The 15,768-nt window shown below is 31.5% G+C and overlaps 1 protein-coding gene across 1 annotated transcript; it reads left to right on the forward strand.

Annotated features, from left to right (window-relative positions):
* Positions 1 to 340: 340 nt before the first annotated feature.
* Positions 341 to 14,243, forward strand: LOC136969780 (zinc finger protein 493-like). Its single transcript, XM_067264037.1, has 5 exons — positions 341 to 627; positions 1,186 to 1,270; positions 3,284 to 3,435; positions 8,961 to 9,024; positions 12,267 to 14,243. The coding sequence occupies exons 1-5, from the start codon at positions 478 to 480 to the stop codon at positions 14,219 to 14,221; spliced, it is 2,406 nt and encodes an 801-aa protein (XP_067120138.1). The 5' UTR covers positions 341 to 477; the 3' UTR covers positions 14,222 to 14,243.
* Positions 14,244 to 15,768: the final 1,525 nt, after the last annotated feature.

Consider the following 15,768-nt stretch of genomic DNA (forward strand, 5'->3'; position numbering starts at 1 on the left):
ATACCCGTACAGTATATACAGGGTTTCCCTTGTACTATTAAAATAAATAAATAAATTATAAATTTACCTGCTTTTTAATTTTTTTTTTAATTTTAACTTTTAATTATTAGTTAGTTAATATTCAACTATCAGGTTATCGATTATAACGTAAACCAGAAAATTTATAGATTTTAAGGATGTAATTAAATAGGCATAATTTATTTTTAATTTCTTACTATAGACATTCATAGGTGCGTTTTAAAAACAATATTAACTATATAACTATATCACGTGTGCTGGACACGTGACACCACCAGAGTTTCTTCCGTTAACCTTGAAAGTGCAACCCTTGTCTACTGCTACAATTGGAACAATAGTAATAAGTTTACTCGTCTTTCTTTGTTACTTGCTCTAAATTTCGAATCAACATTAATTAGTTAATTAATTCTTCGATTGAATACAGATTGTTGACATACGAGAATATCGTAAATCGAGAAAATGAAGATAAAAGAAGAGTTAGAAACGAAATATTCGATCTTTACAATTGAACGTAACGAACTGAAATTTGAAGTGGATTTAAAGAATGTCAAGAAAGAATTTAACACAGATGTGAAGTGTTATAAAACAATTAAATCGGAACCTTTAGAGGTGAGTAAAGGATACTTTTCTATAAGATTGCAGTGTTGCTTTAAGGATGAGAACAACAACTAAAGTGCCAAAATATAAAGTGGGAAATAGAGAAACATATTATTTTAAACAGTATACTTGTGTAAATAATGGCCCTGCGAGCTTTAAACTGAGCTACGTCATTTTCGATTTCAAGAAAAAGTCATTTTTACTATAAAATTTCACGTTTTTGCCACAGTGTTCGTTCTAAAAAAGTTAATAATGCTAATAGCTTTACTGAGTTGTTTAAAAGACAAAACGGATAGTCTATTCCTTTTATTAACAGTTAAAAAGTATCTGGGACTCGGCTTGTATTGTTCGAGCTCTATACACAAGCTGATAAGAGGTTTATTTTTAAAAATTTAAAGAAAATTTAAACGTTGCCGTCCTTCTCGTGCATTAGAGTTTTTGATGATTTGTCGAAGTAGGCGATATTTTAAAGAAATTTATTTATTAAACGTACTTGTATTTATTTATTTATTTATTTTTCTATAAAAATCAATTTGTCTGATAATATAACGTAGTCTTTTATTATTTCAGATAAATATTAAAGGAAAGACAATTTCCACAAACAACACAAACGGGTCCACTATTTGGAGTCATTCTGGTTATAAAATCGAAAGAGGTAAGAGCTTTAATACTTCTAATATGAAAGTACGTTTTCACTGGTAACACATAAAATTGAAATTTTACATTTATATAACACATTCGTATAAATGTAAATGGTAACGTACAGTACATACGTCTGAATGTTCAGACCTAAAATTATTGGTGAAAATCATTTATATAATGTCAATGATGTCAACAGTTCAATGTTTTCCGCTTTCAAACTGGGATTTTTCTGTTAGTTATAAAGTGAGGCATCGATTGTCCACTTTTGTCTGAATGAGCCAGAAAGATCTAATTAGGTGCAACCCAGGTATTATAAGATTTTATTAAAACATAAATTTTTACTAGAAAATTTGTCAGAATTCTGCATGTATATAGCGGTGATCCCAACAAAACAAGATGACGTTTTATTATTATTATGAATTTAGTAAAAAGCAAAAGCGTTATTTTGGAAACTTAGGTTAAGTTATAAAAATGTTATAAGTGCCAATAACGAGTAAAATTTTCAGTAAGTCTAACTACATTCCTGGAATGTCACATGAAGCTGTCTTGTCTGACCTTTGACTTATAATACCCAAGATATAGCCTGAATGACCCATACACAAAATTATTCGCGCCAAACTTCAAAACTTTAGTTAATCCACTCTGAAATATAATACAAAGTAAACGTGAAAATAGAATTTTGTAAGATATTTTATATTTTTTTTTTTGCTGATAGAGAGCCAGAACTTCGAAAAATAAGAAAACAACGAAAGGTCGAACTTCGATGATTAATAAAACTTCTTTGTTATATTTTACAACATCTACGGTAATAAATTGTAAAATGTAATGATTGTAAATTTGTAATAGAAAATTTTTAAATCCACGGTTATTTAACACTTTTTTTACTAAGTTTTTTACTTTCCCGACTGTTATATATAATAGGGAAAAGTATGGCAATCGGTAAAAAAATTACCCCCCCACACGAATATTTTTAAATTTTTGACTTAAGACACCTTGAAATGTCGAGAAATGCAAACAATTTCGAAAATTTTTTAGTATGCATGAATGTTAGTGGGTGGGGAAAGGCAGGATTTTTTCACCCTCTTTAAAGTTTAATAATTCCTGTGCTTTTTGTCGAACATTTCTGAAATTTAGAATGAAGGTTTGAGTATTACAGAGATCGATGCTATTAAATTCTGGTGATTAGAGATCGAGGTGTTCGAGAGATAATGGAAGGATCGACTTAATAATAATTTTACTCCTTATTAGCATTTACATTTTTTTTTAAACTTATCCTTACCGACAAAACTAAGTTTTTCGCTATTGTATAATAGTTATAAGTATAAAAACGTTTTAATAACATATGATAACCGATGACGGCACACATAGTTTTAATCTTCCCAGGAAACTTAAATTAAGCGCTTGTTGCTGGTTTATTTAATAATGGAAACAAGTTTCTAATTATATTTATCATAATATGTACCACACATCACCCCAATAGGCATTTTCCCATAGCTAGTTATTGGCTTTTAATCACAAGTGAATGATGTAATAATACATGTACAGTAGAGCGTCGGTAAGTGGAATGACCGGAAAGTGGAACGATTTTCAGTCGGACTGTGTCGTGCTGAATCGAACGTTTTTGATACTAAATTTACTTCTAAAGTATAATTTTCATTTTTTTCATATTTAATATATTTATTTTGTTTGTACAAAATGCAGAAATAATTTTTAACGATACGATAGCCTCGATGATTATTATAAAAATTTTCGTTAGGCTTAAAATCGACGAAAATTCAACAGGAAGCGATACGCAACGGAGAAAAATTTGAACATCGGACAGGTTAATGTATTTTTTCGTTCAAAGTCGGAAACTGGAACAAATCATTAACTGGAAGGACCCCAGTCCCCAATTGGTTCCACTTATCGACGCTCTACTGTAATTACATATTGTTGTGTTAATTTATAAAAATATAACCAGTTTTATTTTATATTTCAAGTTTTCTTAGAATTTTTTAACTCGAAAACTTTGTAAATTCTACTACAGGTATCAAGAAAGAAGAAGTAAATGAGAATTATGATGTAAAACATGGTATAAAGTCAGAATGTAAAGTTGTTTTGAAAAAATTGAAGATTGAAGTAAAGGCTGAAGATTGTAAAGAAGTTGTTCATCTCTTAAATGATAATAAACAAATAGTGGTAAGTAATAGAAATTTTAAAATATTTTACATACTAATAGTGAAATTTTAATATTAACTTCGCTTTTCGAATGGTTGAAAATGTAGCTCAGTATCACCAATATAAAATTGTTATAAATTTAGGTGTATTCTGTAATATACACGAATAAATCGAATAACGAGTAGCGTAACTTTTTTGGCTGTTGAAAGATTTTATTTTAAAAATAACTTTTGTATTATTAATCATAAAAAATAAATTAAATTGTTTGTGACGCCATATGTTATAAAAACTCTATAATTTTAATTATTATAAAATGACAAAATGTTTAGTTTTAAGGATAGAAATGATTTTCATAAACAATTGTAGATGCTAGCAACAAACAAAGGCTTCATTAAGACCGATCCTACTCGAGATTTTAATCTTGACCATCTTCTATCTCTTCACCCCTTGATGATTTATTACCAAAATTTAATAGCATCAATGCATCAAATATACAATGTACGTCACCAATTTTCTTTTCTTAATCTTCAATCCATTCTGAAATATTAAACGAAATAGAGGCGAAAATACACGCCCCCACACACACATACATATCTACTGAAATTTTTGCTGTGTGTTTTGGGTTTAGGAGGTCTGAAAATTTCGAAATTTGCAAAAACTCGAATAGTGAAATGTGACACTATTTCAATACTTTCCGTTGTTATGTATACTTAACTTCCTGGAAATTAAAAAGCAGATTTCAACATTAAATTTATATATGTAAATTATAATTTTTTAAACTTTTCTCATTTGGTAGTTTGAATATTTCTGTTGTTTTTTGTTCACGATACATTCGAGAATAAACAGAGAAATTTTATTTCAGTCTTATCGAAGGGTTGGTCAGGTCCACAATAGATGCGGCCATGTGTTGTGGAAAATGGCACAATAGACGGGCTAAGATTTACGAGGCCATAAAAAAAATTTACTTTGAAACTTATTAAAAACGGCGATAGTTGTAAACACTAGATTTATTTAGTTTTCTAATACTATGGAGTCATTGATTAGATAAACACAGATTACCACATTCTATACCTCTAATAAAATCACAATTCTAACCGAGAATTGCTGTGAGACCGTCTACCATAATTTTTTGGATTACAAAGACGTTTTACATTGAAATCTAACATATAGCAATCCAATTATACAGTACAGATGTCCATAAAGTCTCTTTACCATTTCAAAAATTTATAACAAATGCAATTGATAGGATATTTTATTCAGATTTGTTCTATTGTATTCAGCGTTTATTAAAGTTTTTTTACCTCATTTAATAGACTTCTACATGGGCACCATTAGTTGCACGAAGCACATCAAAACGGTACTCGATTCCTTGTCATATTCGCTGTAGCATAGCCTCATCAATTGTGGCAATGGCATCAGTAATCCTTTGCTTTAGGTCAGTAATGTCCCATATCTTTGTTCGATACACGATATCTTTAACCAGTGGCGGGGCATGACCTAAATTTGATGAGGGCAAGGTATAAAGTAACTAGATATCTAGGTACTCTATACCTTGCCTCTGGTGGCGGGTATAGAGGGTACTTTTCGCGAGGCCTTCTGGTGACGCAAGAAGACAGATTTTATAAAATAAAAAGCAGTTGAAACTGTCAAATTTTTATTCATAAAAAATGCACACTATATTCTTTGAATAACATTAAAGAAAATTAAATAAGAAAGAATTAAAGAAACAGAAATTTCCTGCTTTTAGCTTTGCTGAACTCTTTAATAATTGTATCGTAATTCAGCTTAGATGCCATATATCAGATATGGGCAAATGCGGCTCTTTTTGAGTTACATGCGGCCCTTGCTAAAAGTGTTAATTTCTGTTTTTTATTATTATTTATACAATTTTATTTTTATAATTTTGTGAAAATATGTTTATTAAAAAAATTCAATATTTGTTTTATATTATATAATAAACTCGCGCGCTTTACCAGACTATCCGCCACGACAGTGCAGAACTGCGGCTCCCATGCGTTTCGCAAAACTCACATTTCGGCTCCCACCGAACTCTTGCTTGCCCACCCTTGCCATATATGCTACAACAGATAAAACTGCCAAAGCTGAAAGTCTTTCCTGACCCATTGTATTTCTTAAATAAGTTTTTATTGGTTTTAATTTTGAAAAGCTCCTTTTAGCGTAGGCAGTACTTACCGGTATTGTTAACAAAATTCGAACGACAATGTAAATATATGGGTAAATTTCTTTCAGGTTATTTACTGTTATGTATTGGACAAGCTGTTTCACATCTTTAATGAAGTTAGGTAAATTTGGGTTCATTGTTTGTAATTCTTCATATAATTCGTAAGGTTGGAAGTCACTGCTCTCACCCACTCGCAAGGCTGAATGTAAATTTTGACAGTTTTTTTTAAATATTTGCTCTTTTGGAATATTTTTTAACTTGCTTAGATCATAGAGAAAACCAAATTTTCAAAATGTTGATTTAAAGACATAAATATGGAATCCATATTGTTTACTATAGAATCAATTATGGTGTTAAAAAACCGGCTTTTGGGATACTGTATAGGTTGATCGCTGCCTTCATAATCGGACATCCTTTTCTTTTTAGTTACCCTTTCATTTTTAAAGTCTTTTGGCAGTTTCATAACTGCTATTCTCAGTAAATTGATGAGCATCAGACAAGCATTTTTCGAATCCAGCGTGAAAGTAACGTAAACAAACAGAATGGGAAATCCCCAGCTCTGGCTGGCGGGGATTCCCCGCGATAGCAATGTGACTCCAGCAAATGTTGCTAGACTAAATAAAAACAAATTTGGTATGTCAATATATTTATCGTTTTATGACGAGTAAAATTTTTTCTTTACGTTTACGCAAGTAATGCATAAACCTTCGAGGCGCGAGGCCCCTCGGACCGCGAGGCCGTAGGCGGTGGCCCACGTCGCCCACGCCTTACGCCGCCTCTGTCTTTAACATAGCCCCATAGAAAGAAGTGCATAGAAAGAGGGGTAGCCATTTTTTAGGGATTCATTCAACAGCACCTCTTTCACAAACAGAATCCCTGAAACACACAAATGCGTAAATGTGATTAAAAACTTTAATAAACACTGAATACAATAGAACAAATCTGAATAAAATATCCTATCAATTGCATTTGTAATAAATTTTTGAAATGGTAAAGAGACTTTATGGACATCCTGTATTATAGTTAATTTTAATGGAGTTTCCTAATATGAAATCACAAAATAGAAGATTTGTAATTTGTAAATGTGTAGTGACTTTCATATTACTTTTCCGACTGTTATATGTAACTGAGGTGAATTATGACGATCGGTCGAAAAATGACCCTTAAGAAGTTTTCATTTTTGAACTTAGGACACCTTCAAAAATCGTAAAATGCTAAAAAAAATCCGTGGATTTTTCCTGTATGTATCGATGTCAGTGTATGTATTCCTATTTGTGTGTGGGGTATGCGATTATTTTCACTATGTTCGAAGCTTAATTACTTTTGTGCTTTTGGTGGAAACTTCCTAAAATTTTGCAGAAGGTCTGTTTATTTAAGAAATTGAGGCTGTTAAATTTTAGTAGTTGAAGGTCGAGGAGGTAGGGTGATAATAGATGTCGTGTGTATCTACTGAAGGATCGGACTTAATGAGGATTTTCCTGGTTATTAGGATTTGAATTTCTTTTATAAAACTCTTCCTTACCCTCGAAATTCAGTTGTTTGCTGTTCTATAATAGTTTAAAATATCATATTTTATTTAAAAAACATTTTATAACAGATAACGCCACCAAAATTTTAAATGTTGCCGGAAAAATTGGGCAACTCGTTGCTGGTTTATACATTGTAAGTAGTGATGCAACGAATATTCGGTTACTATTTGGTATTCAGCCTATTTTTCGCTATTCGGCTGTACCGAATATTTAATCACTATTCGGCCGAATACCGAATACCTGAAAACAGGAGTAAGAAATAACAAAAACAGTAAATTAATCATTTTAGTATTTAGATTTAATGTTATTGGGTTAGTGTTGTTTGTTTATACGTGGTACGATCCAAAAGTTCGGGGACTGCAGTAATCTATGACAACAAAAGCATGTATTTGAAGTTACAGCGTTTGAAATAAATTCTACCAAACCACCTGTACGTGTTCAGGTTAATTTCACCCATGTCATGTGATTAAACCGCGAGCGCTGCTGCTTTTTCCGGAGATAGTTACCTTTGTTCTGCGACGTAATCAAAGTGAAGTTTCAAGAACAACCTCCAACATTTCGATTTTACCATGGTAGAATCACAGTACACCTTTCTTAGCAATTTTAAAGTCTCTGTATTTGTTTTACCTAAACGCTGACAAAATTTAATGTTGGAGGTTGTTCTTGAAACTCCACTTTTATTACGTCGCAGAACAAAGGTAACTATCTCCGGAAAAAAACAGTAGTGCTCGCGGTTTAATCACATGACATGGGTGAAATTAACCTGAACACGTAGAAATAGTTTGGTAGAAACCATTTTATACGCTGTAACTTCAAATACATGCTTTTGTTGTCATAGATTACTGCAGTCCCCGAACTTTTGGATCGTACCACATATTTATTTATAACTTATAACATGCACGAAATAAAAAAACAAAATAATATTAGTCACATGTATTTACAATTTATAATTACAAAGATCAGCACACGTACACACCTATTCGTTCGAGAATCGTCGCACATCCGAGGGTCTGACGCTGCCTATCCTTCTTTTTAAGCGCTCATCTTTGCTCTTTCCTTTCTCTTTCCTCTATCGCTCTAGTCCACGTATGCCTATGCATACATCATAATGTGCGCGCACGATACTTTCGATTCGTCACTTTTCTGTCGTAGATTTACCATTTTACAATTACGTGACTCATAGCTTGGTGATAACGTTGAAAAGAGACAGATAGAACGTCGGTATAAGTCACGGTTATGATTTCACAGATTCGAGACAGCTCGGTAGCCTGAACGGCCCCAGGCTTTCGCCCATGCACGCTAAGTGACTTTCATTACAAGCATTTAGCTTTCCGAAGTCTGTGAGAACAATTATTTGGCATTGACGGCCGCGAATTTCGCGCCAATAAGCTGTTGCCTCCACTTGTTCGATTATGTTATAAACTCAATTTCATATTTATTTTCACATTTTCACTTTGCGGTCCTTCTCTGTTCTTTTTTTGTTATTTACACGTGTAGTCATCTCATTGTTATCCACATTTGATATCATTATTTATCACATACTGTCATGACGCTCTTGTCTGTTCGCTACAACTGTCAAGAATTAACGCGATTGGCGAAACGTAGTGACATCGGGCCAATAGAGAGCAGGATCCTTGCCGTAATGCGGTTTGCGCGCCAATTTTCGTACGTGCGTTAATCAAGCCAAATAGTTTGGCCGAATATTCGGCCAGGTATTCGGCTACGCTCCTGGCCGAATATTCGGTATTCGGCCTGATGCCGAATATACTATTCGTTGCAACACTAATTATAAGTGATTATTAGTGGTTGTCATCTATTGTTTGTATATTCTTTAGATTGTCAACAATGAATTTTTCACTCCAGACGAAAACTTTAACAGGAATGAAATGAACATCCAAAGTAAGTAACATGTTACTTAGTTCAGACTTCATATTTGTATTATTTAGAAGGCTGATGAACTGCATTCAAGTTTCAACTGTCATACATTTATCTGGCATTAAATACTTAAAAAATATAAGTAACTTTCTACATCGTATTAATATATTTTTGAACATAATAAAATTATGTTGCTTGATCATGAGTTGTGATTTAATGATTCGTGTTATTTTGCTTTGTTAACGGATCCACTAGAATAATAAAGGAAATGTATTGAAACGATGTAAACGAGAACTATATAATTTATTTAATGATATATATAAGTAAATATTTGCAACGTGTTAGAAAACCCTTGAAAAACAATGTACAGTACATATCTATTGGACATACGCTGAAATTATCGTCAAAATATATATAAATGGTTTGCTGTATATTAGCTAATATGACGATTTTAGTCTCTGTAATCCAAATTCTTGGTAGACAAATCTCACAGCAATTTAAAACTTATTGGCAAATTAAATTTATTTTGTAAAGACTACATCAAATGCATTTCGGGCTGGTGTAATATCTTCCAGTCCCTCTTCAGTGAATAACCGTTGGTGGTAGTTACAATGATATTTCCATAGGTAAGGGTGGTAAACTTTGCACACATTTATAGGAATCAAATTTAAGAAACTTTTCACACACGTGTATACTAAACATACTAAAACCTCCCAACCTCCCTCCCAAACTTATTTGCCAATAAGTTTTAAATTGCTGTGAGATTTGTCTACCAAGAATTTGGATTACAGAGACTAAAATCGTCATATTATGAAATTATCGTATTTAAAATGTCTGAAGAATCCACCGATTTTGCCTCTTCTTAAAGTCCATAGACTTTTACTACAGTATGTAGTTTCTTTTCCTTCACGCTAATGATTTCTTCCTTCTCTCTAGAAGCACACGATTTCTGACGCGTTTCTATGATAACTATTAAAAAACAAACTAAATAAATAAAATAAATAACTACAAATATAGTCGAACAATTTAATTTTTTACATTTATTTGGAAGTCCGATAAGGAAATTAAAGCTGGATCCATCAGTTAGAGCAAGGCGCATTCCAGATTGCAAACAACAGCGGTGGACTGAAATCGGATTTAAAAAAAAAATTAAATATTATGTCCTTTATTATAACATGCATTTTGTAACATATAATAAAAGCCAACTTAGTGCGATCTTTGACATCATTTCGTTTGCTAATTACTCACAGTTTGGAGTGTAAAATAATAACCCCAATCGTAAACAATCTTCAAGGTTGGCATTAGTAAGTTGAACTCTGTTTTTTTGCTTTTATAATATTCACGGTGGGAAATAAAGATTCGCACAAATATGTGACACCGAAACAGGATTTGATTTTAAAAACTTTTTTTTAAAGATTATACTTTTTATGATCGACTAAATTCGAAAAGTTTTCATGTGTATCATGGTATTTTAACATGATATCATTTTGAAAATTGAAAATCGCTTTTTAAATTTTCGAGGTTTCTTTTTGAAGGCGTTCTGGTATCGAGTTAGCAGTTTCAGTAATGCCTACTTATGTAGTAAATGAATTTACAAAAAATATAGCCACAGGTTTGATAATAATAAATTGCTGGAATCTACTTTCAAACTGTTCCAACAGTTTTTTAAGGCAAGTAATAAATAATATTAGGTCAAAATTATTTTCACCGCTAATTTATATCATTTATGTAAAGTGTACAAGAAGAATCGACAAATTATTCATCCAAAACTGTATTTTGGCTTTGAATGCTTTTATGAAGCTAATCATTTCAGCTAAATGTTTATTTTACCCTGGAGCTTCAGGTGTAAACTGTACCAATTTTTTATATATGTCAGTTAAAAAAGCCAAGTCCATCAACCATTGTTATCTAATTGTTCAAACGTTTTATTTTTTGGAATAAGTAATTTTTTTATCTCTTCCGAAAGATAAAAAATCGGCCGATCGGCCTTTACTTAACCATCTTATATCTACATGTAGGTCAACTTGGGAAGATTCGTTCTTTTCTACCAGGGCTTTAAACAATCTGCGTGATAACGGATTTGCTCGAATTTTGTTAACTATTTTAGTAACAACATTCATAACATGTTCAAAGGGTAATATTTTGGCACAATGATTCTTGATGTGTGATGTAGTGATAATTCATAAAGATTGAAAAGGATTCATCTTACTTGCAATGAAAAATAAATCCATTATTGCAGTCCACCACTGCTGGTGCACCATCAGTAATTATTGCTGATAACTTGTGTAAAGGCATATTAATTTCTGTTGAGTAATCTTCACCCTTTGTTCGCTCTTGCATTGATAGTAACTTTAATAGTTCTTCTTTCACATTAAAATCACTCAATACCATTCTTATCATTACTGCCAATTGCGATGTATCTGATGTTCGTTCGTCTAATTGAAATGAGAAATACTCACATTCTTCCAAATCATTTTTCAACTGATTTTGTAAATCTGTTGAAACTGCCTTGATTCTTCTTGTATTGTTTGATAACAGCAAATATTGTATTGCTGAAATAATTTCTCGCTTATTAAAATATCCTTCAAATAACGAATCAGCTCCAAAGTGAAATGCTTCCTTAATTAGTTCATTTAATAAAAATGCTTTTTTTCGTTTTGCCAACAAATGAGAAATTTTAAAGAAAAAAATAAGGCGTTTTTATTTTTATTTACATGGCTAATGAAAAAAATGCTTTCTCGGTAAATACTTAGGATTTTAGTTAATTAAATTATATTTTTCTTAACTTGGATTTAGGCGGATAACTAACCTCAAGAATCTCTAATTGGTTTTGTAATGACGTTCGACATTGTGTTTCTCTGTCACTGAAACAACGCTGTTGGATATTAAGCAAATATATTTCTCCTTACTTTCGATAACAAAGTAGTCTTCTTACCAATCTTTGTTAATTTAAAAGGATAGGTTCGTTGCTTTTTACTTGAATGATTCATTTTGGTGTAAAATGTTTATACACAAACACAAACACACACACACACACACACACACACACACACACACACACACACACACAAAAAAAAAAAAAAAACACCACGATAACAAGTGATGACAACACTACGAGTTTACAACTACAGCACGCAGTGACAACTAATACAATATTGCTAATACAATAGAGTACAATAGAGCACACTTACATTTTAATATTGTAGCTATGTTATGTTCAATGAAATATAATAGAGTTTTCATTATGTTATTTTTTAAACTTTCAGTTAAGGAGGAAGAGCAGATTCAGCAAAACGATCTTCAGCGCAATTCGAAAAAGCAAGAGCGTTATAAATATAATATCAAAACAAAGAAATACGTTCCTTTGAGTAAAAAATGCAATGAAATTCATAAAAAGATTAAAAGGAAATACTTCAGGATTATGAATGCATCTCATTCTAAACAAGAATTTACGTGTGATTTATGTAAAGAGATTTTTACAAATAAGAGAATATTACAAACACATCTGTTCTGTCATATTAGAAAAAAACCATTTCGTTGTACAACTTGCAATGAGAAATTTTTGTGGCAATTTCTATTGAGAAAACACACGAAAGAACACAGAACTGGAAATAAAAACGAAATCTCTCAGAGGAGTTCACGTTTGCAGCTATCTGGAAATCGAGTGAAGTCATCTCCAACAAATGTTAAAAAATCTAATATCAAGCGAAAAAACGTGTATTGCGACATTTGTGGTAAGCGCGTTCCATACGGTAGGGGCCGTTTAGAAAGACACAAGAGAATACACAGAGCTCATGCCTGCAAGACATGTGGAAAAGAATTTAAGTGGAACTATATGTTGTTGCAACATGAACGAACACATAGTGAAGACCGTCCTTTCAAATGCGATATTTGCAATAAAAGTTTTAAATGGAAAGACCAAGTAAGAAGGCATCAAGAAACTCATAGCGATGAACGTAACTATTTTTGTCAGGTGTGTAACAAAAGTTTTAAAACAAAAAATTGTTTGATAACTCATAAAATAGTTCATAATGATACATTCAACCATACTTGTCATATATGTAACAAAAGTTTTAAACGAAGTGGTCATTTAAAAGAGCATATTCGTGCACACACCGATGAATACAAGTATTCTTGTGACATATGTAACAAATATTTTAAAACAGAACACAGTTTGTCACTTCATAAAGTAGTTCATAATAATCAATTTAACCATACTTGTCATATATGTAACAAAAGTTATAAACGCAGTTCTGGTTTAAAACTGCATATTCGTACACACACTGATGAATACAAATACTCTTGTAATATATGTAACAAACATTTTAAAACAAAACACTATTTAAGAAGGCATAAACTAATTCATAGCGATACAAAAAAGTATGTTTGTGACATATGTAAAAAAGGTTATAACGATACAAGTGCTTTAGCCAAACATTGTCTTAGTAAACATGAAAATATGTATTTCTGCTATATTTGTAGGAAGCCATTCAAGAATAAAAACACGCTAGAAGCACATTCGAAAATACATATTGAAAAGTGTAATATTTGTAATAAAGAATTTAAAAATAAAACCACTTTAATTAATCACCAGAAAATTCATTTCGACATAAAACCGTTTCGTTGTGAGAAATGCAACAGACGTTTTATCAATAAAGATCGTTTAAAATATCACGAAGCAACTCACAATGAAGACAATCTTCCTCACGTTTGTGAAGTATGTAACAAGGGATTTAATTTTAAAAGTCATTTATTAAACCATCGACTGGTTCATCAGAATCATCCGTATTTATGCAGACATTGTAAAAGCAGATTTAAAACAGAAAGTAAACTGAAATTGCATTTAAAATTTTTTTGTTTAGAAATACACCCCAAACAATTACATTATCAATGTAATATCTGTAAACAGACTTACGTAAATAGTTTTTTTTTGGAGCAGCATCTACTTGCTTACAATGGTCAGATACACTTCAGCTGTGATGTCTGTAAGAGGAAATTTACGTCAAAAATCGAATTTGAAACTCATGAAGAGACTGCTCATCCTCCGGGAGGAAGGTTTAAATGCAAAATTTGCAGTAAGTCATTCCGGACACGAGCTGATTTAAATAGACATATGAAAAGAAATCCCGATTTACGCGTTAAGAAATGTGATGTTTGTGGCAAAAAATTCTGTTCAAATTACTTTTTAAATATTCACGTGCGCAGTTATCATTCACAATAAAGTTGTCCTTGTGAAATGCCTCGAAATAATTTACATATTTTAAAATAATTATTCTATTTGTATTAATATAATAAATGCACTAGAAGATATGGAACGATACGGACTTCTCCTTATTTTTATTATTAATTTTAAGTATGACGTGTATTAAAGATACTTAACTGTATGAACACAAAGTCTTTAGTATGAAGTGAAATAACTGTATTGTGTATGTTATATCTGAAGAAAGAAATGAAGAATTATTTGTAAAAATTTTGATATTTTTTGATTAAACATAACTGACATTGTAAAATTTTAATCTTAGTCTAGTATACAGTTAAATGTATTAATAATAATAAAAATATTTACATAAATAGTCCATACTACGTGTTTTTTATTTTATGTTGTTTTTTCTTAATTGTTTCATGACAGTATTAAAATATATATATTCATGTGACCAAACGTTATTTCTTTATCTTTTATATTCCAGTTACAAGTATCTGTAATTAGGAATAACATAAATGTAAAAGAACAAATTTAACAAAACATTTGTGACATCAGGTAGACAGCACGCCATGGCAGTGCCCTGTAACCGAGTTCGGCACACCTCTGCATTCTGGTGGTTTAAATTTATGATGTGACTTTGAAATCGCTAACATAAATGGCGTAGGAGTTTTCAGTCTCTGTGTATCATTAATCTATGCCTTCATTTATATGTTTATAATATAGTAGAAATTCTCTTGCCAAGCATGACAGAATATTTTTTATGAGAAAGTAGAGATTGAAGAGTTGAGAAGTGTTTTAAGTCAAGCAAAGCCATTGTTACTCGATATTGCTTATGTCAATGATCACCTCGTTCGGGGTCTCGGTTGTTCTTATTTTTTTTAGATTTAGAATTTACCTGACCAATTTTACTCTTACGCATTCCCCTAGGCTAGTGTTCCGCAAGAATTTTCTACTTTCGGCACACCTATGACTCAACATGGTACATCAAAATGTTATTCCCCTCAAAAACGTATGACATGATACTATTAATAAAATTATGTAATGCCAATAACGTATTATTATTATTATTAAACAACCATCAAAACCTGTGAGCAAATTTATTTTACATTTAATTTCTTAGAATACGTAAAAATGTGTTATAGAAGTGACACGATAAGCCTATCTTTTTCTTTTTAAACTTTAAATTTAATGAATTAAGGTCAAAATACGCCATTTGCCAAAATATTGAGAAATGCAACTGAAAAGAAATTTACTCGTGGAGTATGAGCGTCACTGCAACGTAGGGCGATCATGGATCCGAACTCTATAAAACGTTTATTCTTTAGTTAATATTTCCACAATATAAGTAGCTTTCTGTCAGAACATAAAACGAATATAACCAAAATTTTATCTAGCTTGGATAAAGATTGCAAGACTTATGAGGAATTCACACACACAGAGATAACTGTTTTTATATTAGTAACAGCTAACAGCGAAAATTAATGCTATTGAAAGCATTAAATATCAAATTATTTTGTTAATTTTTTTTCCAATAGATTGCGCTACGTGTAAAGCCAGCAATCAAA

The sequence above is a fragment of the Centruroides vittatus genome, unplaced genomic scaffold (genome assembly GCF_030686945.1).
Source record: "Centruroides vittatus isolate TY-2023 unplaced genomic scaffold, ASM3068694v2 contig_1804, whole genome shotgun sequence".
NCBI lineage: Eukaryota > Metazoa > Arthropoda > Arachnida > Scorpiones > Buthidae > Centruroides > Centruroides vittatus.

Bases quoted from the DNA above. Each gene is read 5' to 3' on its own strand.
- LOC136969780 (XM_067264037.1), top strand. From the start codon at position 478: ATGAAGATAAAAGAAGAGTTAGAAACGAAATATTCGATCTTTACAATT. The intron at 1,271-3,283 runs GTAAGAGCTTTA...ATTCTACTACAG, and splicing joins TGGTTATAAAATCGAAAGAG to GTATCAAGAAAGAAGAAGTA. The intron at 3,436-8,960 runs GTAAGTAATAGA...TATATTCTTTAG, and splicing joins ATGATAATAAACAAATAGTG to ATTGTCAACAATGAATTTTT.